This window comes from Aythya marila (genome assembly GCF_965140915.1).
Source record: "Aythya marila genome assembly, chromosome: 5".
Taxonomy (NCBI): Eukaryota; Metazoa; Chordata; class Aves; order Anseriformes; family Anatidae; genus Aythya; species Aythya marila.
In genome coordinates, this window is record NC_139046.1 from 32,960,131 (window position 1) to 32,987,201 (window position 27,071).

Sequence of the window (27,071 nt, forward strand, 5' to 3'; positions counted from 1 at the left end):
GAGGGGGAATTTCAGAAAGTTATTATAGAAAACATCAGGAACTTCCTAAGGAGAGCCGTTTGTTGTTCTGTTGATGTTGCATGTCGTCTTCAGAAAACGGTTTGTAAAGTGCCATTAATAACTGAAGATTTCTTTGTTGGTAAGTAGCTTAGGCCATCAGTTTCTGCAATGTTTATGTTCTCATATGAGGTACTAAATTCAAATCCCTCTGCTGTGGAGATAATCTTCCAGTTTTGAAACTAATGCAGACCAATCCAGTATTGTTTTCCCAAGACTGCAGAAGTTGGTGTGGCTTTATTTCTCCTCACAGCTAAGATTCATCAGCCCCAAAGCAATGTTTTTAAGACTAAATTATTTGTCATGGATTATGAAGACAGTAATGCAGCTTCAGAAATGATTGCTTTAAACTACTGCCTCCCTCTGTCATCTGAACAAGCTGTGAACAGCAAATGATGAGATTATTTGCAAGCCATTTAGCTCTTTCTGCTGGCCTGCGTTGCCTTTGAGGGTGATTCCACTAGAGAACAGCTCTACTTAGTTTTACAGCCTTTGAGCTTGGTGCCTGCTCTGTGTCTGTCCAAAGCTTTAAGTGCGTTCTGTGGCAAGTAGGAATGGTGAAAAGGAATTGAACGGTCTTACTAAATACATCAGCCATGATATTTTGGTGATACTCAAAGTATTTCCTTTGTAAGTGTATAGTTGCAAATGTCTTCTGAAAGAAAGAAAGGAACTGATCAAGTATTTATTGTACTAGACTCCTTAGTGGCATTCGGCTTTTTGGGTTAGTGCTACACAATGTATTTTTCTTTTTAATTATCATCTAATAATGTTGTATATAAATACCAAAGACCTGGAAGTAATTTGTTGTATCTTCTTTATATCAAGAAAGTGATGGCAGTAGCATTTTCTCTTTATGGCTTGTAATTTTAAAAATCCTTTCATAATATTCAGCTGTATTACGCAGAGTTTCGTGTATGTATTTATGAAACATGGTAGACTTTGTTCTCTAGGTGGTAGGGATAATTGTGTTACTGGGATGTGCTCAAATATCACAGAGAAGGTATGTATGCGTTGACCTGAAATGGTAAAACTAATAGCGATGTTTTAAAACAAACATGTTTTTTTCACACCAGGAGCTCTTGTCATTGGCCAAACGGAAACGCAGCGACTCTGAAGAAAAGGAGCCACCTGTGAGCAAGCCTACAGCATCTTCAGACTCTGAGACGTCAGACAGTGATGATGAGGTGAGTAGGTTATGTTGTCAGTGAATTTTCTATGGGTTATTTGTCTGAGTGTATCTATGTGATGGACGTATGGAAGATATGGATGTATCATACAGTATGTTTAGCTTGCTGATGTTACAAAGTGGGACGAGCTGTTGATTAAACTGATAGAGAACCATTTTGCCCAGAGGTTATGTACTCAAATTCTTCTTGGTTTCTTGTAATTAATAAGCTTAGAATTGTAACTGCACACAAAATAGTCGGTATGGCTGTAGAAAAGTTGACTGCCTGCTCGTAAGGTCTGAATCCTTACGATCCTGTGTTCATAAGGTCTGAATGATTTGGTGATCTGTCTGCTTAAAACTAGTGTTCTTCCTGTGTGAAGTTTGTGGTTGAAGTAACAATGAAGTTGCTGAACCTGGACTCTGAGTTCAAGGGAGTGGGTTTTGGCTTTGGGAGAGAGCTTTCCTCCTCGGAGAGGAGGAGGGTAGGTGGGACTATTAAACGTTAGAACTTCTACTTTGCTACTTTGAGTAGCAAAAGCATATTGTGAAGTAGCTTGTCTGGCCATTTGCACATAGAACAGTGTGTTTTTATTGGCATTTCTGAAGAAAGTGAAGCAACTCAGAGTTTAGAATTACTTTTGTTCTAGGGTTTTCTCAACTTATTGCACAGGAGTGCGTATCTGCTAGATCTGTTTTTATTATTTGGTCTTGGTGCTATGTTCTAGAGCTGGTTAAAAGCCTCTGCTTCCATCTATAAGCAAAAATTGAAATTGATGTGTTAAAACAGAGCATCTGACAAACTGGTCATGTAGCTATTTGAATAAGAAGATCTTCTTGTAGTGTTGCAGAAAGCTTGCGAAGACATCTGTACTATGTAGAGGTCTCTTACTCCATTTGTTCTTAAAAACTTAGCTGTGCTGCTTCCCTCTGTTCCCTGATGCCACAGCAAGAGTTATTCATTGTGGCAACTCAAAGACGTGCAGGGTCGGCCAACGATAAACTCTTAAACTGAAGAGAATCCAAGATTCTGGCGAGAATTCTTCCAATACACGTGAAGAACGTTCGCGTTCTAGTATGTTCAGTGGTTTAGTATTCTTACTGAGGTGCTTCTGGAATAAATATAGTTTGAATGCTGTTTCAAGCACTTAGTTTTTAAAAGAGAAATAATAGCAACTGTTGTATCTAGTGTGTGCTTCAGATGTAAGGGATGAGAAAATTATGAACAGACTATAGACATTACATGTGTTATTGGGTGACCACTCAGCCTGAAACTTTGTTCTGATCTGACAGCACACTGCCTGGGGACCAACTTGTCTGGAAATGTAGACTTGAGTGTGGAGAGCACCTTGATTATAAACTCTTCTGTACTATGTTTATCTCTGAAAACAGACATATTTAGCATATGTAACTACAAATGAGGTCCACCTTTCTGTTAAATGTGGAGTATGGCAATGTGTGTCTTCATGAATGCACTAGGAAAACGTGATTTTGAAGTCAAATCTGATATTTATACCCACAGACTTGCAGATGCAGTAATATCTCTGTTGCAGGGTGTGCAATGGAAACTTTCTCATCTGTGTATCATTTCTCCCTGATACTGTTCTCTTTGGCTTCCATGTAGCAAGAGGGAAAGGTTTAGAGAAGAGGTAATTAGGACACTTGCTTCTATTCCTGTGCCTAAAATATGTATTTTGAACTGCTCCTTGTCGTAGCAGGGCGAGACGGGCTGGGTTATGACAGTTTTTCTTCCAGCCACTCGGGTGTGTACATCCCTACACTCAACTCCCCGCCTGGTGTTCCTGCATGAGTGACTTTGGTTTTGCTCAGTATTCTTGTGGTTGGTCTCAAGTTTGCTCAATCTCAGGCGTTAGGAGCAGGGGTCTAAAAGTTGAAACGGTTTTACTGGATTTCCTGTAAGATGAGGACTTGGAGGCAACAGCATGGAAATTGTTGCCCTCGGCAAATATGCTTAATCATGCATTTGCTTCCATGCAGGTATTGTAGCGTGTGCATCCTTTGTGGTTCCTGGCAAGCACAAAATGTTCTGGGATAAGCAGTATGTTGCACGTACAGGAAAGAAGTCTAAATCTCTGCTTCGGAAGCTAAACACTGCGTTTTGTTTTTCTGTAGGGAGGAAAGTTTGGGGGAACATAGTGTAGAGAGAGACGATGCATTTTTGGAATTACAGAATAAGAACTTGTACAAATTATGCCATGTATACAATGGTGCCTAAGGGATTTCATGAGACCTTTGTCACCATTGTGTTTTTAGTGCAAATGCGCTTCTGTGAAATCTCATGGCCACGTCAGATGTTCATGGTGCAGATACTGGGCTCTATAACATTTCAAAGACCTGTGTTGTGTGAGTCAAATCACCTAGCCAAGGGACTGAAGGTGAGTTGCAGTCAGCAAAGTAGTAGATGTGTACTGATCATCTCCTGGTGTCTGTGGAACACACATGACCAAATTGATTGAACTGCTGTTCAGACAACAGATGAGTAGCAATGACTGCAGGCCGTTGCAATAAGAAGTGCCACCTTCTCAGAGACATGGAGACAGACTGCTCCTTTATCTGTGGAGCAACGTGTGGCCATGACCACCCCAAAGCCCTCTGTCCCAACTCATTAGCTTGCGATGAGTAACCAGTTTGTGTAACCAGTTTGGTGTTAGCCAAACTGCTGCTGGGTCTACTGTGCTAGGGACGTGTGTGTCAGCAAGCTACCCTCATGGCATCTTGAAGACATTGTATGGATGGTATTCCTCAGTTGTGGTAGGCTAATTCTGGGTTCTTGCTCTTCTTTTTATCCCAGCAGTGTTGATCACAGTAAGAGGATCCTCTCTGTTGTGCAGTGAAGCCTGGATGACCGTTGAAACAGCTTTGCTAACATCAGTGTAGATTAGACAGAAAGCAGCAATACACTTTCTCCTGAAAGGTTTGTTGTTGGCAATGCTGGTATAAGACTGTGTTCTTACACACTCATTCTAACGTAGTGAAGGGTTTGTCTGTGCCTTTTAACATCTGTAGGATGACAGCGGAAGGTACCTCTGGGACATGAAAAGTTAGATCACGAATGCTTGTTACTAGGTTGGAGTTTACTGATTATCTGGTGTTAGGCCTTTATTTGCAAATGTGCAGATTCAGGAGGAGGTGGCATGGCTGAAGATTTTTCAATAGCTATGGGACAGAGGAAACAGTGCCTAGAGTTTGTGCAGGCAGTAAGTCAGTCCTGAATAGCAGTCTGCCTGGAGGAGGCTTTGTGCCTCTATTATTAGGAGAGGAGTTGAAAATGTAGATCTTCCTGCATTCAAGTTTAAGCACTTTGGTAAACCACAGATTAGCAGAAATCTACATGTATTCCTTCTGTTTTGGGGGCGTCTTTTGTGGGTTTATAGAGATTACTGTGCTAAATGTCTTCCCTGTGTGCTTTTATTTCATAACACTGCTTAATTAGGCCTCCAAGACTGAGTGGGTTCTCTAGTCTGGTGGGGTCTTTGCCATACGTACATTTTTCAAGCTTAAAGAATCTGAAGCAGTGTGTGTTTAATCTTCCTGTACACAAGTGTCCAGGCTGTGTGCTTTGTAATTTTGATTTCCTTGGAGACAGCTTTCTTTAGCTATTAACATGGAGAATAATAAAGCTTTCCTTAAAGAGGGAGTTGCTGCTGTTAGCACGCACACCCCAAAATGTGCAAGTGCAAATCTGGATCGTGCGGACTAATTGTGTGGAGGCTAACATACACACACAAGTAATGTAAACCAGCTGGGAACAAAATAGGTATAAAGTTTGGTCTGCAAGTAACTTCAAATCCCAAGCTAGTGAGGGAATAACTTCTGGGGGTGTGGATTACAGGGTATGAGAGTCTGCAAGAGCTCAGAGGTGGAGCAGGGTGCTCCAGATGCGGGCTCACATAGCTATTTGAATTGAATATGTGATTTTATTTATTTAATTTTCAGAGAAGGAACTTCTTCCTTTGTATCAAGAAAGCAACTTTTTCTGAAAACAATCCATTCATGAGGCACTGTCATATCTAGAGCAGTGATTAAGCTTTTTTTGGTCTGGATGATGGTAGCTTGGTGACAGCGGTGCAATGCTTGCTGTCCAAGTATTTTATGGCTGTCACCATCTCCAGCTGTTTGGTCCAGGTTTCTAAAATAAAACTTCCTGGGTTTTTACAGGTGGTAGCATCCCCAGGTTTGTTTTGATTACGTGTTATGTGTTTCTTCATTGGCATTTGGGATCTACTATCTCCACGCTGTTATTCAGTAGGTCTCCATGTTTCTCAATACATGGACATCTCAGAATAATTATAGAGTAAATGGTAACTTGCAGCTTAATTTAAATTAAACCCATTAAATGTATACTTTTTTTCTTAGTTACCTTGTTGTGAGTTGATTTGAGTGCTGTTCAGACAATAGGGGAGGACCAAGCGAGTTGTGAACCCTGAAACCTTCATTCAGCCAGTTCCTGGCAAAACCTCTTCTGTGACTTGAGAACATCTTTCCTCTGCCTGCTTGTGTCTCCTTTTCCTTTTGGTGTTGACATCTCAAGTCTCCTCTCCCTGCCTAGCACAGCCCTTTTAAGTTTCCTAATTGCCGGACTGTTGTCATTGTGGAGTTGTTTGAGGCCCCCTGAATGACAGGTGCAGACTGAAAGGCAAGAGAAGTAATGGGGGTTTTCTATTCACTTTTTGGTTTTAACAATAGTTGCAGAGAGCATTTTCTTCCTTGTAGTTCTTGGAATTCTCCAGAGATCTCCCTGCTTTGAGAAGCCCTGAAGACAGTAACTGCTGCTGTATCGTAACATCTCAGCTGTCTGATGTTGTCTGCAGGCTGGAAATGCAGTGTGATGGCTTGCATGGAGGACTGCCTTTTTTTTCTTCAGGTATAAATGGAGAAGAACAGATAAGAGTTCGTAAGCTGGGCTAACGCTAGGTACTTTCCCACACATAAGCTGTTGTGTTGTCATGGCGTGTAAGTTTATCTGGCCAAGAAAGGAGCATGTTGGTAAGGGATCTGTTTCGTTTTGAAGTTAGGGCTTATAATTTGCCCTTTATAAAAGATGTATCTAGGAGGGAAAAATACAGCAAGGACAGGCTGGTGATATCAGTTGTGCACCTCTGCTCAGTTTGATGTAAAAAGCAGGGAGAATACCTGCTTGCAAAAGAAAACTTCAGTGGATAATACATCTGGGTACTGTGTGAATAGAAGAGAATAGTGACTATCTGAGCAGCATCAGTAAAAACACTACTGCATTCAGGCTACTGTACTGTCAGAGCTCACTTTTTTTTCCCTCACCTCGATCTCATTTCATCTCCCTAGTGGAAATGTGTTCTAGGTTTGCTGAACTATAAATGATTTTCCTCAGTCATCTTGTGTAGTTGCTTTTGTAGAAGCTAACTACTAAATCCAGTGGATTTCTAATGGCATTTTGTTATTGACAGTCCATTCTGGGTACTATGGCTTGACTTGGACAACTTGGGGAAATATGTGAGTGATTAGCACTGTGAACCTTTGAAGCAGGAGGAGAAACTGAAATGTTTTCTGGCTGCTTCCTGTGACTGAGCCATAATGTTCTGTTGTTGAGTTGTGCTGAACAATAAGCAGAAAGCAATGTTACAGCACACTTCTGCCTAGGTTTATTGACTTGCTGTGTCTGGAACCATGGAGGGTTCCAGCTGGTGGCCGTGGAGGCAGTGGTGACCAGAGGGGCTGTGCAAAGAGGTATGGCTGTGGACAGCATGTGAGGAGCGTTGACTGGCTCTGCCTGATCAGAGCATAGAAGAAGGAGCCTGGAGAAGCTGCAGCAGAGGACAGATTTTTGGAAACTATGGTTACTGTTTGCTGTTTGAGATGGAGGGAAGAGAAGCAGAACAACCAAATGCTGCCGACTCTTAGCTGGGTGTGCATTTTTACTTGATGTTACATGTGAACGTGTGGCTGCCTTTCTGATCTCTGCAGGTGTGCCTAGAGCATGAGGAAGGGGCTCAGGACTTTGGTTTGGGCTGCAAGCTGCCAAGCAGCTCATGGCTTTCCTGTACTGCTTTTTCTTCTTATTTCCTCCTCACACCCCCTGACCTGCTAAACTTTGCTATCTCTTCCTCTGATGTAAGAAGAAACTTGGTGTTGGCTAGTCCTATGCTGAATAACACTGAGTGGCCACTCAGTATCCAAATGACAACTGATGGTTCCCGAGTCTGCAGAGCAAACTGTGAGCCTAAAAGAGCCCTTGCACCGAGTACGTCCTGGTTTAAGTGACTTATTTGTCCTCAAGTTTTGATCAATCCTTCTTTTTGTCCTGTAGTGGTTGCAGGAATAACCAGGCATTCATGAAAGACCGGGGTAGCTGAAAAGCCCCTGAAGTGTCTGAGGCAGTTGAGGAAGAACTTGTCTTTATGGCAGCACTGAAACTGGCAGGTTTTGTGACTTGTTATTGTAACTTGAAAGATGCAGTTGTCACTTGCACAGCAAGTTAGTGTAATCTCCAGGGTCTAATAGAAACCAAAGTGAAAATTCCTAGGTGAGGACAGATTTCTTGATGTTGCTCAGAAGTTGACACCCAGTTTTCTCTTCAGTTCCATCTCTTAGGCCCTGAGGTCTCTCCACAAGCCTGCTTGTGAGTCGAAGGCTGAGAACAGCGCTCTGTAATGCGTGTATCTACAGCTATTAAACATTTTCTTAACTACTGAAGTCCTGCTGTTTCCATCTGATCTTAACTTCTTTCATCTCAGCATGACCTCTCAAGGTCTTGATATATCTGTGTGCGTATAATATGGCTTTCTGTGTGCTTTTATTTTTACTTGCTAAAGAGCAAGCTATAAGTCAGTGTTGGAACACTAAAAAAGTGACAGAGCTCTGGGAAAGAAGCACCTCTGCATCCCTTGTTCAGAGGGCTCTGCTCCTCCCTAGTGAATGCTCAGTCTCACTTTCTCACTCTTGTGTTTTCATCGGTCTGCTAACAGTAGGTGAGCTGTTGAACTAATAGTCAAAATGCACTTATCCTAGTCCTAGGAGGTGATTCCATGATGTTGGGATCTGAGCGTGTTTGCGTTGTGTACAAGCTTGGTCTTCATTGATTTACTTGGGCATGATTGACCAGGAGAATTATTGGCAATACTGGGGAAGCCAGGCAGCAGCACTGGAACACCGAACAAGTGAAACCTGAATATGGGAGCCAGTAAAGACTTGAATGCAAGCTTAGGCTGATATAAAGCCAGATGCTTTGTGATCAGAGTTTCTCACCTGTCCTGTGGAGCATAATGGATTGGGGAACAGATTGCAATCAAAGGCTCACCACTAGGTAGCTCTGCTTTTACCACAGAAAAGAGAACTGCTTGCTCTTTGGCAGATAAATTTGAATGCATGTCTGACACTTAGAGGTGATGATGACGTCTGGAGGGGAAGACGTACGAGGAACGGCTGAGGTCACTGGGCCTGTTCAGCCTGGAGAAGAGGAGGCTGAGGGGAGACCTCATCACAGTCTACAACTTCCTCGTAAGGGGGTGTCAAGAGGCAGGAGACCTTTTCTCCATTAACACCAGTGACAGGACCCACGGAAACGGGGTTAAGCTGAGGCAGGGGAAATTTAGGCTTGACGTCAGGAGGGGGTTCTTCACAGAGAGGGTGGTTGCACACTGGAACAGGCTCCCCAGGGAAGTGGTCACTGCACCGAGCCTGTCTGAATTTAAGAAGAGATTGGACTGTGAACTAAGGCACATGGTCTGAACTTTTGGGTAGACCTGTGCGGTGTCAAGAGTTGGACTTGATGATCCTTAAGGGTCCCTTCCAACTCAGGATATTCTATGATTCTATGATGAAGTGAGCGCTAATATGGACGGTACAAAGCCAGTTGTGAGTGTAATCAAAAGCTAGGAAATTCTACGGGTGCTAAGAGATGAGGTGGTAGCTTCTGGGTTGAGTTTTATTTGGAGAACCCCAAGGTTCAAAACAATCTAAAGGTGGTGCATCTTCAGAAAGTAGTAGTCAAAGGTGATGGAGCCTGAGGTTTGTATGCAACAGAGGTCAAATGTAAAGAATTTCTTTTAACTAAACTATTCTTCAGTGCAAGATTTCAGTAATGCAAAAGAATCTTTGCTTATTTAAATTATGATTTTTTTATAATTTTCTTGGGGGGGGGGGGGGAGTAGACTGCCTGCTTGAACAGGTGATGTGCATGAAGGGTGAGAGTAATATACAGGTATGAAGAAGATAACATTCAAAATAGTTCACTTCAGAATAAATACCTTATCCCTGAAGAGGGAATCTAGGCTCCCCCTAGAAGAATTTCTAGAAGTAGTGAGGTGCAAAATATTGTAAAGCCTTAAAATCATGCATAAATAGTCTTTACTGCTTCTGTTCCCTTCTGGCTTTACCCAGGTGGTTAGGACAATGGAAAAATATAACTAGGAATTGCATGGTAAAGTGAATACTGCCTCCTCTCCTGGGACTCTGGTGTTTAAAGTTGATGCCTGTGCATATGTGCTGGCATAAAGTCTGAACTTGGAAATTGCAGCCTAAATTGCAGATGTGATGTTAAGACAAAATTAGAATTAAGCCTAGACTTTTTTTTCCTAACTGTGATTCTGATTTGATTATTGACTTGTGCGCTGTACATAAGGTGCAGAAGGTGGCAGTACTGTCTGTGAATGAGTATCCTACTGGTTTGTTGCATTAAAGATTACACAGGTACTGTGAACTCCTGCCAAAACTGAGATTTATGAAAAACTCATGCAATTGGTGTGCATTCATGTAATCTAAATTTTGCCCTTCAGTGAACTAATTTTGGAAACACATTTGTTGCTTCTTCCATTTCACAGTATTTAACTGAAAATAGCCTTTACAAATACAGTTAGACTCCTATTATTTAAGTTGTTTTCTTAGGAAAACGTTTTCAGTAATTTCTTTCCCCAGTGGATATTGCAGACTGAACTCTGAAGTCTTCATTGTTTTCAAAAGGACTCTTCTGCCAACTTTTGGGTTGCAGGGCTAATTTATATTAAAAAACAAAAAAACAAAAAAACAAAAAACCACACAACAACAAAAAGCCACCATAAAATGCTTTCATTTAACAAGTTACCTGTTGGCATTTTTTTTTCCTTTTTGTGTGATTGATTTGTTGCTGTCAGATATCAGACTGTTTTTCAGTCATTTTTACTCCAATGTTTTTGGGGAGGGAGGAAAGAGTGATAGTTCTGTCTCATGATCTCTTTCTTGTTTTTTTTTTGTTTGTTTGTGTGTTTTTACCTTGCAGTGGACTGTTGGAGGTTCTAAAAACAAGAAAAAGGGAAAAGCGGGTAAGGCAGAGAAGAAAGGAGCCATGAAGAAACAGACAAACAAAGCTGCCTCTTCAGGCAGCTCAGATAAAGACAGCTCAGCTGAGAGCTCAGCACCTGAAGAGGGTAAGATAACACCTCTGCCCCTACTTAGAGCATAATTCCAAGTGAAGTTACCTCTTTGCACACACTGAAGAGTAAAAGTAAATGGTTATGTTAAAGACTACCCTCAGAGAGCTTTCTTTGTGTTCCTGGTAGTCTGGATGACTTGAACTTGCCACGGCTTGAAGTACGTATAATGTAATTCCACATTGCATTGCTGTAAGTGCACCATTAAAAAAGCACTGCCAAATACTGCTTCAACTGAAGAGTGTACAACATACTTGATTACTTGACTTTCTCCTGGAGAATTCTCTTCTTATTTCAAGCTTGTACCATCTGTAGTTTGGGTAGCATTTTCTTCTGATTGATGTATTTTGCCTTCCCAAAATTGTGACAGCAAGGAGAAAGGTGTATGATACATAATGCAAATAAGAGCTTATCTTACGTTTTCTCTGAATCAGAATACTTGCACGCTTATACTGAAATTGAAGAAGAGAAATCATGACAACAACTGTCATTTTTTTTTTTACGTGACTGATGAATCTGTTCCTATGCTAGGCAGACTTCCTGTGTTCTTTCATGTTTTTATCGTGGCTATGACAGTTTGCAGGTGGTTAGTTACGATTTCAGTTGATACTAAAAAGTAAAGTTAAGACTGTAAGATCCTTCACATGCTTTAAGTGTATTAATATTAAGCACAGTGGAGACAGACCAATGCATGATGTGACTGAACCTGTACCTATAAGCACATGTAATCAAAGCTGTTGACAGAGTAAGGTTACAAAGCGGGAAGTTTCCAGAAATACTGAGGCTTGAATGAAAGTGGAGGAAAGAATTGTAGTATCTGTTTGCTTTTGGGATTTGGTGTAATGCGGTTGATTAGGTGAGATAATCAAAGTGTTTGGACTTGGATCAAGTTTAAAGGTGGTGTTACCCAATATTGTTGGGGACTCAGCTGTTCCGTGTGTAAATGGGGAGGACTTCTTAGCGTGATGGAGCTAGCATCGTGACTTTGCCAGTTACAAGAGTAGTGTTTTTTAACTTCATCTTGTGATGTAGCAATTCATATTGTTGCAGTCTTCAAATGACAAATTTTGGCTCCTCAAGTTGTTATAAAATAAGGAATATTGGTGGTGTTTTGTACTGGCATTTGAGGTGCACATATGCACTTAAAAGTTATGGGTGTCCAAGCAACTGCTAAGTGATGTAAGTATGTAGGCATAGAACTCTAACCTCCAGACCCTAACACTAATCAAAAGAGCTCCTAGAATCTTTTTGTTCTACTAAGAGTTTTTACTTAACATTTTCTAATGTTTCTTTTTAACTACTTGTTTCATTATTTTTTGTAGCAGGTATGTCTTTCAGTACTAAAGTGTTTTGTAGGTTTAATTTTCATGATACGCATACTTTTAGGATAGAGAAAGACAAGCACAGAATTCATTCTCAATACCCTTTGCTAACATGCTGCACTGAAGTGGTTGGGCTTTGCCCCAGCTGAATTTCACTGTCTTGTGACTTTGTTTTAGGAGAGGTGTCTGACTCAGAAAGCAACAGCTCCTCATCTAGCTCGGATTCAGATTCTTCATCTGAAGATGAGGAATTCCATGATGGCTATGGAGAAGATCTTATGGGAGATGAAGAAGACCGGGCTCGATTGGAACAAATGACAGAGAAGGAGAGAGAGCAGGAACTGTTTAACCGGATAGAGAAGAGAGAAGTGCTAAAGAGAAGGTAAATTTGTCTGTCGGTATTTGATAGTAAACTCATACAGGGTGTACTGTAAACAGCTCTGAATTAAATCCTTAGCAATGTACTGCTCAGTTAAACAGCTGAAACTAAATGCAACACTAACAGTGATATATAACATATTCTGTGTATTTCATATTGTACAAAATGTGTATTTTCTCATTTCTATGAAGTAGACATGGAACTCTAACTCAAATTTCTGTTTCTGTGACTTGCAGACGGCCTATTTAAATGTTGATTGTTGTTTTTTTAACGGGGTGGGGGCAGAAAAATGGGGAAAACAGCTAGGCAACACATCAGACTGCAAGCAGTGGAGTCTGACTAACGTTTGCATAATGTCAAATTGTAAAGCAAAGAAACTTTGTGTGTGTTCATGTGAAATTGCTGTTCCCCGCATTATTTTTCATAGTTATTGCTGTATAGGAAACTGAGATGGAAGTGTCCAGTGTTTTAGGATAAATATTCTCCAGCTGAATGCTTGTTCTATTTCTCTACAGACATCTTTTCTTTATTCTTAATTTGGACTTTGCTGTATGGAGGCTGTGCTGACTGGGCTCTCGTGTTTGGGGTTCAAGCATTCAGCATGCTAAAGCAAATGATGTTTCATGGTAGATTTTCATATCAATTGTCCTTAAGGCTAGTTTAGAAGTGTGTAACAGAAATCCTGCATGTTCTAGGAAATGTCTGTTTCTGGAAATTTCTTAGGTGTTGAATGGGTGCGGTTGCCAACTACTATTCTAGCTGTGTATATACCATTTTAGATACTAGGTGTCTAAACAGAATCAGTAGGACTGCTTTCTCTTCTGTCTTTTCTGTATTGGCCATCAGATGCTGATACTTTAGAAATAGACAAAGCGTAAGGCGCATAAGAGCTTTGGCAATTTTTCAAAAGACAGTGGTGAAGCACGGAATAGTTTTAGGGTTTACCTCTTTGTGGATATGAAATTGGTTGGAAGACTAATAGAAAAGAGAGGGATGTTGGAAGAAGAGTGAGTGGTGTTGGACGTCATATTCAAGGGGTCATTTGTGGATTTCTACCATAGGTGTTGTAGTTTTATTTGTTACTATAATATTGCCCTGTCAGGCAGTTTCCTTGTAGTATTTTTTCCTCCCCATACATCTAACAAAAGATTTGGTGAAAGTGGGGCAAGTCTGGGCCAATTTCTTCCCTCTTCAATGACTTCTTTCTATTAGTTGCTGAGAAATTTCCCTAGAGGACTAACATCTGTTATGTGAATCAAGCCAGTACAATTAACTACTCATTTGTCTAAACCATAGCTAAAGCACTGTATAAATATGCTTCTAATACTACTTTCAGCTTCTTCTCTAGTCTGCTGCCCTCCTCAAAGGGATTAAAATAGGTGAAAGGTTGGACCTAAATCAGGTAAAAGGCCACCGCTTCTCTGATTCTCATTCATAGGTCCATGGTAACAGAATATTTTGGTTTTAAGATGACCACTGGAGAACACTTGATACAAATGAGCTAAACAATTTAAGCTTGAGTTTCTGATTTAATCTTAAACAAGTTTGTCCTGTTCTGTGTAAAGGAGTTGGCAGGTAGAAATAAGTGGAGGCTGGGAATGACAGCAATTTCACTTTTTATAAGTTGAATCTTTCAAAATGCTGCCTATATATATGTCTTCCTGGCAGTTTATTGGGATTACAGCAGACTTTGTATGTGGTACGATGCCTGTGCCCTGTGTGTTATGCTTCATGTTTAAGGCATAAAAGGGCAACAATCTCATCTGGCACTTCAGTTTCTTGTCTACAAAATCCAGTTGTAAAGGACTGAAAGGAATGCACCATGTAATGTGCATGTGGATAACACATTTGAAATTTCAGTTACTGGAAGATAAGTGGTTTTTGTTTGTGTTTGATTGTTTGGTTTGCTGCTTTTTTTTTGGTGTTAGTTCACATGCACACTTCGCTAAAGCAACATCTCATCCATGCTGCAGTAGAATCTGTCATAGGACGGTTCCAGTGGAATCACTATTTTTCTGAATACAGGGGCTGAAAATGAGATTTCAGGATGACAAGTTTAGGGAAGTTAGAAATGGAAGTGCTTAAATCACAGAAAGAAACTTCCTGAGCCTGATGGAATGTGCTGTAGCAGCTGAAGGAGTACTCGCTATGACTTCTTTTTCTTATTCAGACCAAAGCCAGTAGAAAGGTCAAGTTTAAACAGGAAAAAGCTAGCATAATAATGGTTTTAAAGAACCAAGTTTTTAGCTGTTAAGATTCAAGTTACATGAAATAGCCAAATGTTTTTATAGTTGGAGGCAGCATGCAGTGATCGTTCTCCTGGCAAAGATAAAGTATGGGTTGGTTTCTGGGGATTCTGTTATGTGATCTTCCCAGCCCTTCAGGTTAGCTCTTGCCTTCGGTAAGCCTGCATCTTTCTGTGGTCAGCTTCTCTTTGTATTATCTTGCTTGAGGAAGGGAGGAGATAGAGATGGGGAATGGGGAACAGCATAAAAACCATCATTCCTAGCAGTGGAAGTGTTCCTTGAGGTTTACTAACCATATAAGATAGCATAAATTGTTCACATAGCATCTGAGTGGTATTTTGCTCACTCAGGGAGGGAGTGTTCTCTCATGTACTCTTTTTGTTTCAAATATCTGCTAATAGGTTTGAAATCAAGAAGAAACTAAAAACGGCAAAAAAGAAAGAAAAGAAAGAGAAAAAGAAAAAGCAAGAGGAAGAGCAGGAGAAGAAAAAACTCACACAGATACAAGAATCCCAGGTAGGAAATGAAACTGCCTGTAGTAATAAACTCTTTTTTCCCTTGGCAGCAGGGGATGGGATGCTGCCTCTCCTTACCCCTGCCATTTTACCCTTAATGTCAAACAGCAAGGTAAGCAGGTCAGAATTTGGTTCATTTAGATGCTTGAGCTATCTTTAGCCTTTCAGTTGATTTAAAGAGATTAACATCTTTGGCCTGCTGTGGAATGCACTGATAACTTAATGGAAAATGCAAAACAAAGAAGTAGTTGTGACTACATCTAAAGTTCTTGGGACGAGACCTGTTATGTGGTCTGATTTTTTTTGCATGCAGGCTTTTCTACAAGTCAAGGTTTGAGAGAGCAGGCCAGAAATTTCTCAGCTTTTTAAATGATGTGTGAAGGCAAAGCTCGAATGCTAAGGAAGTAATTATAAGAAGTCATACTAAGTAGTAATTCTATAGTTTTTCCATCTGTAGCATAAAGGGGACGATTGCTTTTTTTGGGGGGGGGGCTGGGGGGTGGGTTGAGGCCTGTGTAATTGAACTATACTTTCAAATAGCTGAGTTTCTAAGCTGAGATCCCACCCTTAACTTAAAAAGTCTGGGCAGTTACACTCCCAGAATAGGATGGGATTCATCTTGCCTAACTTGCAGTCAACGAACTAGTTGTTAGCATTTGTCACTTGTCTCTGTGCAACAGAGGAGGACATCTCCAGAGGGCAATTCAGCGTACATTATTTTCTAGTGAAATAGAAGTTTAACACTTAAATAAGGTTGGATAAGATTAATTTTCCTTCAGGCACATATTAGGTAGAATGAGTCTCATCTCTGGGCACCTCTTAGCTCCACATATGTATGTGCATATATATGTACACACATATAATCCATATATATGTATACATAGTATGTAGTGCATGTGCACACATGCAGATCTAAATATAAAACCATTGTGTGCAGGGTTCTTTTACGGTGCCTTACAGAAACAACTTGACTTAAATGACTGCATCCTATACTCATTATAGAAGCTGCATTCTGTGTTACTTGCTTTTATTGACAGACCTGTAAGAAATTGAAAATATTAGAAGACTTGCATTGTTTCTGATTTTAGTACTCTTAACAGATGTTTTGTCTTCAGGAAAGACAAAAGAAGTGCATTGGCCTTGCAGAAGTAGTAGTCAGTGAGACTAACGTTTATCCAATTTTTCTTCATGATTTATTAGTTATGTAATTAGTTCAATTTCATTTCTCTAGTCCTTTTTAATTATCTTAAGGAGGAGTTTGGGGACTAAAACTTGGTGGCAGAAATGTTGAGGAATAAATGTTTATTATTTTTGATACAAAATACAAAAAAGAAATAGGCTTCAGATCAATTTCCCCTTCTCTAGACTATGAAAAAACAAACTTCAAAAAAGCCCCACAGTTTTAAAATTGAGTTTGTTGTTAGCTTCCATTTTAAGTTTTCAAGGTCTGCAAACAAGCTGTTCTAATTCATTTCAATTTATGAATTGCACTTCAATGTGGAGTGACTTTCTGTGCGTGTTTTTAGGTCATGTCACATAACAAAGAGCGGCGATCAAAGCGGGATGAGAAACTAGATAAGAAGTCTCAGGCAATGGAAGAGCTAAAAGCAGAAAGAGAGAAAAGGAAGAACAGAACAGGTATGAAGGCTTGTTGCATTAACTATTAATTTTTGAGACCTTATTACAATATTTTGAGTGCTACTATCTGTTCCTAACTAATGTAGTAATCCTGCGTCTTGGATGAATGAACTTCTCTGCATCTTCCTTGGTCTTTTGACCAACGTAATTACCTAGTAACGTAATTACTTGGCACCTTTGGCTCTTTATTCATATTGTTTTCCCCTGTGCGGAATGGTCTGAGAACAAAGCAAACTTTCTTAGTAGTCCACTGAATGGCACTTACTAAGTTATATCTAGTTCATGTGTTTGAATTGGCTGCTTAGCTTCTCTTATTTAATCTCTGAATAATCCAAACCATGTTTATTGTACTTAAGCTATTTTGTATACATTTGATTATTTTTTCACTGGCACGTCATCTTGTCCTTCTTGCCATGGACTTTTAACATGACCTATTTTGTTTTACTGCTGGGTTTTAATTGTGGTCCACCCCAAATATTATACACAGGAAAAAAGTCTCATAACAAAAATGTGTTCAATCAAGATAGTTTTAACTTGTATATATTCAATTCTTATGCCTATCTTGTATGGCACATGCAGTTGTGTTGGGAGGCAGAAGATAAATATAACTGAGATCTAAGATGCATTTAAATTATTTTAGTTTCTCAGTTTGAATATATATAATGGCATTCTTAGCCTATCAGTGACTTTAATCATGTGGCACTTAGCTGTCAGTTTTATATTTGATATATCTGTTTTACTGCTGCTTTCTAAAATTCTTTAATCAATGAGGTTTCATCTCTAAAAGAAAGCTTTCATAAAAAAAAAAAAAATCACACCTTGCTTTTCCTTGTTCTCTCTCCTCCCTTCCCCAGCTGAATTGCTTGCAAAAAAACAGCCATTAAAAACTAGTGAAGTATACTCTGACGATGAAGAGGAGGAAGAGGATGACAAGTCTAGTGAGAAAAGTGATCGCTCATCCAGATCGTCATCCTCTGATGAAGAGGAAGAGTAAGTAGTAAATGCTGGACTGTGATTATTGAGTGCGTTCATTAACACAGGTAATCACCTTATGTAGGTACATACTACTTTAGAGAATTGATTGGGAGCAGATCAGTGTGTCTAAGGTGTTGCCTTGAGCCCCATTTACACTGTTTACAGATTTGTGTAGTCCTGTAGTTCAGCAGCTACAGAACCCTGGCATATTAGCAGATAAGAAAGATATGCTGACTTATTTTAAAGCATTAGCTTATAAGCTGCCTTGGTGGCAGCTAATAAGTCTGTTTTGTGGTAGCAGAGGTAGTGGGTAACAAGTGTAGTCACTAGGACTTAGTATTCCTTAAGAAAAGTTTAATGCGAGATTCATATATCTATGGTCAACTAGAGTGTGGTGAATTACTTCTTTTACTAGTAATTTTATTAAGTAGAATTTACGCAGCATCTCGCTCAGGGCTCCTTTTTGAAAAAATAGAGACATAATCATCCTTCGTCCTTCTCAACTTTACCAAATCAGGAAAGAAGAAATTCCTCCTAAATCCCAGCCAGTGTCCTTGCCTGAAGAACTGAACCGAGTACGGTTATCACGACACAAGCTGGAACGCTGGTGTCATATGCCCTTCTTTGCCAAGACAGTCACTGGTTGCTTTGTCCGAATTGGTATTGGAAATCACAACAGCAAACCTGTTTATCGGGTGAGTTCAGTTCCAAAGGATTTAGTTCTTTTTCTGTAATACAGTATTTGCAGCTTAGCATAAACTGTGGTACCTATGGTTGCTTGGGTGGTTAATGTAAAAAAAAAAAAAAAAAAAAATTAAACGTTTATAACCAGAAAGCATAATTGGTGCAGGAGTAGTGGAGACTGCATTAAAGGTAAATAAATCAATGGGACCAATGAGGCCAGTAAATTGTTTCCAAGTTTTCACCTTTAAATCAAACTAATTGATGACAAGACATATACATGTGTGTATGTACAATGAGCATGGAGCACTAACAAAGCCTGTTCTTTCAGCTTTGGTTCATGCTGTCTTATCTCTTCATTTGTATTGCAAACTAGAGTTCAGGACTCTGTTTGACTAAGTAAGGATGAGTAAGAGTCATTCCTTATTTCTGGGTATATTCCCAAGTTATTGTGTGGTCTCAGTTCTCACTTTACAAAGGGTTTCTAGTACATCAGTGAGCTGCAGAATAGAAGGTGATTTAGAACACAGTTTTGTTTTTCTGCTTCATTGCTCCAACTGCACAATCATAGGATGCAATAATATCATCTAAAATCGCATTAAAATGGTCCCCAGAAGGGCTGCATTTAGTATGTGGATAGCTATGGTGTATTTCATTTAGAACACTCAATTAACCCTAGTTTAGTTTCCTGTAAAGAAAACAGGAAGGTGCACATCATTTGGCTAGAAGTTAGACTGAAAAGATACAAAAATGCATCAAGCTTTTTATAGAGCCTTCCAACTGGAAGGTGATACATGATGAGCTGATTCAGTACCTGATAATGTACACTGAAAAGTACTGCTTTCTTTGATATAGTTAGAATTGTTGATAAGAATAAGGTTTTTGATGTGTAGTGAAAAGGCTTAAATGTGTCAGGTATGTTCTAGGAACACACACACAAAAACCTCTTGCATCCTTTCTTTTGCATCTAGGTTGCTGAAATAACTGGTGTGGTAGAGACCGCAAAGGTTTACCAACTTGGTGGTACCCGGACAAACAAAGGACTACAGTTGCGGTAAGAAACCAAAGTAACCGTCATCAGTTCATGAATCAGTGTCCTTATAGCATTCAGTGCTCCCTGGGTGGTTTGGAGATGAGAGCTAAAAAAACAAATCGGGCGGTGCAATGACTCTTACTGTTAGGATGCTTTTTTTTGTGTTTTTATTGCTTGTTTTTGGACTCGATGACCTTGAGGTCTCTTCCAACCTAGAAAATTCTGTGATTCTGTGATTCTGTTTTCTAACACGTATGCATAATTAAATCATAAAAAATCTCATGCAGGGACTTGTGTTTGTGTTGACAGCCGATCAGTTTATTTGCACTAGTAACCCATGATTGCTCATATAGGCCTATTGAACTTTGCCATATTCTTTCCTATGTTTTCACCACCATTGCTATAATCAGGTTTTAGAAATATGCTTCATTCAAAAGGCATACATGACGAGGTCTGGTGTATGTGTTACGACAGAAATAGTACTTTGTAGGGAAGAAGCTGAATACAGTATAATATTTCTCAGTTGTTCTTACAGCCCTTTTAAGGATTGTGTGATGAGGTTTAACAGTTCCAATACAAAACATCCTGGTAAGATAGGTCAAGAAGATATTAACCATTTGGGAGAAACATAAGTATGTGGAGAATAGATGTGGGTGCACATGTGGAGTAACAAAAAAAGTCTTATCTAAATCCATCATGACATAGAATAGCTTTTTAGGCTACCTCAGGAGAGAGCTCGTGTTTTGATTGAAATTTACACTATGACAACTACGTTTAGTACTGGTTAGTAGCAGTATGGTAGTTCAGCTGGTAGTGCTCCACAGAATGTAGTCTCTAAGGCTTACTGGCCCTTGATTAGCCAATGAATGAGAAATTATGCAGGAATTGGCTCCAGCAATGTATAATTCAGTACTGCTTACAGGGGATTTCTACTGGTCCAAACATGAAATAACTTTGTGTTTCCTAAGATCATGTGATAGGTCACCAAACAGGGTACTTATCGTCCAGGTGTGAGATAAGTTGAGGATGATAAAAGGGCTGGAACACCTCTCCTATGAAGACAGGTTGGAGGAGTTGAGGTTCTTTTATTTGGAGAAGAGAAGGCTTTGAGGAGACTTTACAGCATCCTTCGATTACTTAAAGAGGGCCTAAAAGAAAGCAGGAGAAGGGACTTTTTGTCAGGGAGGGGGGTTGGACCTAGATGATCTTTTAAGGTCCATTCCAACCTGACGCATTCTATGATTTTAAGTCTGCTTCTCTTTACTACTGAGCGTATTACTTGCTTAACTGTTTCCTGCAAACTTGCTGTCAAGTATTCCTTTGTATTGCTGTTTGGTACTAAGAGCTAACTTAGGTTCCTGAACTCTGTCAGACCTTACTGAAGTTAAGAATATATAGCACATGAGCCAAGAGTAGCCTTAAGTGTCTGTTTCAGGACTTCATGGGTCAATTTATTACTTAAAGATAAAATATCACAGCTCTGTACCATAAGAAAGGGATGTTGCATTTTTCTTGTTGCAGGCATGGCAGTGATCAGCGTGTGTTTCGTTTGGAGTTTGTCTCAAATCAGGAATTTACTGAAAGTGAGTTCATGAAGTGGAAGGAAGCGGTAAGTTTGCCAGACTTTAATTTCTTCTAAGCAGCCTTCCACCAAGGGTATTCGAAGTGAAAACTAAACTTGTTATTGTATTTAGATGTTCTCTGCTGGAATGCAGCTACCTACACTAGATGAGATAAACAAGAAGGAAGTGTCCATCAAAGAAGCCCTCAACTACAAGTTTAATGACCAGGACATTGAGGAGGTAAACAGTGTGTTGTAGTGAGGCTCTTGCAATGCTTAAAGGTGGAAAGAACGTATGGAGTAGAGCACTAGCTCTTACGAATCACAATTACCGTGGTATCTTCTTCCTAAGGAGAAAACTAAATTGCATAACTGGATAGAGTAGCTTGGTGATCCAGCTGTTGTTTGGTTCTGATTGCTGCTTTACTTCATCCTTTGTGCCCTGTTACCTTCCTCCACAACTTGTGTTGCAGAGCTTTCAACTCCTAACCCAGGTGTGGCAACTTAGTTCTCATGTTCTGGAAAGCTAACAGCATCGTCATAGATGCATTTATCACAGTTTCTGCAGCTTGATATTTGCTTCATATTGACCGAATGTGATTAGCATCAGATTTTTATAGGTTGTAAGTGTGGGGAATGGAGCTGTAACTCATTACCAACTCACAAATTAAAAACAGCAGCAAAGAAAGAGCATGAGTAAAATTCTGTGGCAGTAAGTACATTTCTTAGGTGATACTGATCTGTTGCTTCTACTGTCTAAGTATTAAAGTAGACGTTTCATACATGCATATCCTTGCTGTTTCTTCTGGTCTTACAGATTGTGAAAGAGAAGGAAAGGTTCAGAAAAGCCCCTCCAAATTATGCTATGAAGAAAACTCAGCTGTTAAAGGAGAAGGTGAGAGATGAGATGATGCCTGCAAGCTTAATGCAGTCTTTGATTTAGAAGAACTGGAGCTCATCTGGATTTTGGCAGAAGTCAGCAGTAAGCTCGACTTTAACTATGCAGTTAAGAAGCGGCTCTCAAGGTTCACTGCTGGGTTCAGAACACTTAGAATCCAGTTTAAGCTGTTGCATTCCTTCATTAAGGACAATTGCCAACGATACTAGCTGATACTAGAAGTTAAGTAGTTCTACTTCAGGATCTAATTTTAACTTTTTTGCAGGGTACTCACTAGTAACACTCAAAAGTTACTAGGCTTCAAATCTAGTGTTAAATTGTTTTTGCTCAGTGTTGACTGAGTTTTTACTTTGTTATGACCAGTAATTTGTGTTGAAAAGAATACACTGAAGGGTTTTACTTGCCCCTAAACTGTTTTATGTGTAAACTTCCTGGAATGCATAGACCTAACAGTTCTGAGAAGTCAAAGCCCAGAAGACAAGTAAACAACCAGTCTTAAGTATCTCTGAGGACAAAGATCTAAAGCATTGTTTTTGTTTGTGCAGACCTTTTTCAAGACCCTTATGCTTCATGCAGAGTAAAAACAAAGAATTGTTAATCATTAGTTCTATATTCTTTGACTTAACTGTAGTGTTTGATCATTTTTTACTCTGCATGAATTTGTAAACAGTTTGACAGTGCAGAGGAGTGCAATTGCCTCTTGTTGCCACAAGGTGGCATAATAAGCTACTGTTGGCTGTCTGATGTTTTCGTAGGGGACCCTTCAACTTGCTTAAATAAGTGGCGACTCACAATCGAAGAAATAATCGGTCTCTTCCTGGGCTGACAAACAGCAATATTAAAACTTAATCTAAATGAGTTGTCCTAGTCATGCTGAGACTAGTGTTCCTAAGTTGTCTTTACTTTCAGGGTTTTCAAAGGTTCACGGAATTCTTCAGAATGAGAGGGCCAGGTTTGCTTTAAGTTGAAAGGAAATTTTAGCTCTCCACTATATTCTTAGTATATGGGGTTAGAACATTTGCAACTGGAGTAGGGTTAGCTGGCTGATTTGTGCGTCTATCACTCATTTCTCTGACTGGCACTGTGGTAAAGAGTAGTGCCTAATGAATTATTGTTTGGTTGAAGGCCATGGCAGAAGACTTGGGGGACCAAGATAAGGCCAAACAGATTCAAGATCAGCTTAATGAACTTGAGGAAAGAGCAGAAGCCCTGGATCGTCAGCGAACAAAAAACATTTCTGCAATCAGGTAAGAAACAGTTATTGGGAATTTTCTTTCTAAAACAGTATCAGCCAACACTCACAGAGAAATCAGTTAAATCAGTAGTGATCTGGCTGTAAGGCTTTGTTTCCTTTTTTGTATAGTGTATTCATGAAGCTTATATCATGATACTTGTGAATTTTGCCTCCACTTCCTTTTATGTGTCAGTTAAAACTGTCAAAAATAAAAACTCATAACCGGGATAGCAATTGTGTTGTGTAAGCATAATTTGTAATCGGACAGAGATGTGAAAACACTGATGGGCGTTTTGTTTTATAGAGGTTGATAAATGAGCCACTTTCTTTTTCTTTTTCCCCTCTTATTTTTTTTCTTCTGCAGTTACATCAACCAGAGGAATAGAGAGTGGAATATCGTTGAGTCTGAGAAGGCTCTCGTGGTAAATAATGGCAAATTAATACTTCTGTGCATAGAGAGATGAAATGACGCATAGCAAGATAATTGCATGATGAAATTACTCATTTTTAATGATCTTATAACACCTTTTATATAGGCAAGTGATGTGATTTTTTGTTTGTTTTAAGCTAATTGCTTTATCTTTATGATCAACTCAGTCAGGAGATTACTGACTATAATAGTGACTTTGCACGTTCTGTAAGGGGGAAAAAAATTGGAAAGGAGACTTCAGAGAATGAAATAGCAGACAAAATAGTCAATTCTCTGTGGTGACACTTCTATTAAGAATAGTTAAGCTTCTTAATGAATACTTAAGCCTCAGTTACCTTGCAAGTTAGGTGGCTATATTCTGTTGTATTCAGTAAGGACAGTTTTGCTCTGTGAAGTGTAGGACTGTGGGTGTTACACAATCTTTTTGGTCCGTAATGCTGTTACTATTTTTGTCTCTCTAACCTTGATATTATATATTGCTGGTGAGTACTTGCATGGGTGTGGTGCTTTGGGAGGATTTATAACCATGCAAGTAGCTAACTGCAAAACAATGTGCTTCTTCTTCAGGCTGAAAGTCACAGTATGAAAAACCAACAAATGGACCCCTTTACTAGGCGGCAGTGCAAACCCACAATAGTGTCTAATGTGAGTGCAATATTCAAGTTCAACTGAAGCAATATGCGGAAAAATGGTAACCAATGCAATGCAGGGATTAGGAAGGAAAATGTTATTTGTATTCATTCCTAACTGCCATATGCTATCAATGCTCAGGGGGTTCCAGGGTGAGATATAATTGAGTGAAATCCTAGTCTCACTATGCCCCAAAAAGGAAAAAGCAATACTTTTTTTTTCCTCCATAAAACTATAAAAGACATGAGTGATATGAGCATGTACATGGAGGTGCAACTCTGCCTTGGATTTTTGTAGCAAATTCTTATATGTAGAATTACCCATTACACGCATTTAGTTAGCTTTGGCAAGACAGCTTGCTTTAGGTGTGAGTTTTGCTTCTAGTTGGTTGAGATTTTCTTTAAAGATACGTGAAAGGAAAGAAGAGACTAGACATTTCAGGCCTGTGATGAATAAAGTAGTTTAACACAAACTTCTACTGCGGTAGTGGCAAAACCTGCTATTGTAATCCATAGCTGTATAAATGATGGATAACAAAGTTGAGTGATCAGCTTTTACTTCTAAATGATTTGACTTGAAGCATGTTCAGAAATAGTATACAGTTCTGGTATCAGTACTTTTAAAAAAAAAAAAAAAAAAAAAGTCAAGTGAGATCTTTTTGGTCTCTACAAATTAACAAGGAAATAGATTTTATTGCAGGGCCTGAAATAAATAATTATTAGAAAGAAGAATCATAGTTGTTGAGTAGATTTATTATGGTAGACAACTATTACCATGTAAAGAAAAGTCTTTTAATAATTTCATCACTAGTAGAGTGTTTCAGCCAGAACTGTAAGATAAAAGCAATGCTACCTGAGGACAGTTTTAAGACCAGTCACAGGATCAGATCACATCAACAAGAAATGTGGTATCTTCTCAAAGAAACACTTTCTGAGGAAATTTTTAGTTTAGTAGTACCAGATGCATTACATAGGTATCAGGATGTCTTAAAATGTCTAAGATCCTGAAGACTGGGCTAACTGATCTAGATCTTCTTTTGGCTTTATATTAATGGATATGAGTGCTGTCTCAAAAAATGGCAGTATAGTTTTTCACCACTTTACATACAGTGTTTTATTTTCCCCTGCAGTCCAGAGATCCTGCTGTACAAGCTGCCATCCTTGCACAGCTAAATGCAAAATATGGATCTGGTGTACTACCAGATGCTCCAAAGGACATGAGTAAGGCAAGTTTCATTTTCTGATTCTGTTTCGTGTTCCCTCCTACCATCGCAGCTTTGCTCTAGAAGCTTATGACTAATAGAAGATGTGCATACTTCAGCTCTAGAAATAAGTATGCTGCAAAGCATTATTATAGAACAGCTCTTTCTTCTACAGGGAAAGAAACTTAAGTTTCTCCAGCACTGTGAAAGCTAAACTAAATATGTTTGTGGTGAAAGCTGGAGTGAAAAGTATTGTCATTACCTTTGTCTAGACACATAAGGGCTGGAAATTTACTTATTTTTCTTCCAGGGTCAAGGGAAGGATAAGGATGTGAACTCTAAATCAGCCAGTGATCTCTCGGAAGATCTTTTCAAAGTACACGACTTTGATGTAAAGATTGATCTTCAGGTTCCCAGTTCTGGTACGTTTTCTAGTTGAGTTTGGGGATGTGATTGCCCAGATCATTATGGTAGAACTTGACTCTTTCAGAGTCAATGGTGGGCTTTTGAAAATGGGAGCAAAGGACCTGTGTTTGTCTTCTTTGCAAGTATCTTATTTTTGAGGAGGAGAGGTATGTGTGCTAGTGACATTCACTGAGAAAACAAGAGCAGCTGGATTGTGGTACACTGAAAGCCTGTATATACTTGTATCCTTGCTCCAAATGCCTAGGGAGAAAATGAGGTAACAAGAGTTTGTCTGATATATTCTTCCAGTATCTGTGGCTGCTGTAATCCTTGAGGAACATCTAAATGTGTTGTATTTAATAAGCTTTGATATCTGTTCTGATACTTACTCTACAAATTTGTCTAGTCCCTTTTGAAACCAGATAAGCTCTGGGTATCTGTAATGTCCTATTCCATAATCTGTGTATGCACTATGTGGATCAAGTATTGGTAAAGCAGCAGGTTCAAAAATCAAGCTGCTGTTCACTGACTTTTGTATTCCCCATAGTGCTGAAGCAAAACTTAATGGGGACCAAAATATTGGGAAAGGGAATGAAGGTGTACTTAGACATACATTTAAAATCTTATAAAGAAGGGAAAGTAGAAGATGTTGAGTCTTTCCAAACTAGATCAAGATTGGAATTCTGGATGTAAGACTAGAATTTGGTAGGGTGGCAAGAATAGGAGTGTGAATGCGAATTATAAACTTCAGGAAGCTGGCAAGCAGATAGAGGCTAAGCACAGAAGAACACTGAAAACTAGAAAGGAGGCTGAAAAGAGTATGAGAGAGAGACAATATAGATACAGGTTTAAGTATGGATGGTGTTTTTGTTTTTGCCAACACTTTTATCTTGTTTAGTGCAGTCGTCTTTCATAATGGAAGAATGGGGATTATTTAGTGTGTGTAAGGTGTGTGTTGTAGACATCGGTAGGAAGTCTTACTTCCATCTCGTTATTTGTCTCTTTTGTGCTTGCTATTCCTATGAGATGGTGATCTATCAAATATCTGAGCTGGAAGGCTCCGTGTGTATTGTGATTTCAATATGTTGCAGAGTAGTTTTCTTAAGAAATGAAAGTACTTTTCATGGCAGAAAGCAAGTTAACAAATGGAGTGAAATTTGCATGTGCTTTACCTTGGAAGATAAGCAACCAGATACTGGCTATGTTAACTTTTAACCTGATGCATACCAGAGAAGCCAAATGTGATTTTGTGGTGAAGTTGTCAGTAAAAACAAGAAGTAAAAATCTGTAGTTCTCA

General features: G+C 39.3%; 1 protein-coding gene across 1 annotated transcript in view; it reads left to right on the forward strand.

Moving 5' to 3' along the window:
- RTF1 (RTF1 homolog, Paf1/RNA polymerase II complex component) overlaps positions 1–27,071 on the forward strand; it is a 31,137-nt gene that overhangs the window by 1,201 nt on the left and 2,865 nt on the right. Inside the window, exons 2-17 of the mRNA XM_082762564.1 lie at positions 1,134–1,244; positions 10,476–10,623; positions 12,126–12,330; positions 14,975–15,089; positions 16,615–16,726; positions 17,581–17,716; positions 18,219–18,396; positions 19,354–19,436; positions 20,937–21,024; positions 21,110–21,217; positions 21,794–21,871; positions 23,000–23,121; positions 23,473–23,530; positions 24,106–24,183; positions 25,298–25,393; positions 25,680–25,791. Of these exons, the coding sequence (XP_082618690.1) occupies positions 1,134–1,244; positions 10,476–10,623; positions 12,126–12,330; positions 14,975–15,089; positions 16,615–16,726; positions 17,581–17,716; positions 18,219–18,396; positions 19,354–19,436; positions 20,937–21,024; positions 21,110–21,217; positions 21,794–21,871; positions 23,000–23,121; positions 23,473–23,530; positions 24,106–24,183; positions 25,298–25,393; positions 25,680–25,791 (1,828 nt within the window). The remainder of the gene's footprint in view (positions 1–1,133; positions 1,245–10,475; positions 10,624–12,125; positions 12,331–14,974; positions 15,090–16,614; positions 16,727–17,580; positions 17,717–18,218; positions 18,397–19,353; positions 19,437–20,936; positions 21,025–21,109; positions 21,218–21,793; positions 21,872–22,999; positions 23,122–23,472; positions 23,531–24,105; positions 24,184–25,297; positions 25,394–25,679; positions 25,792–27,071) is intronic.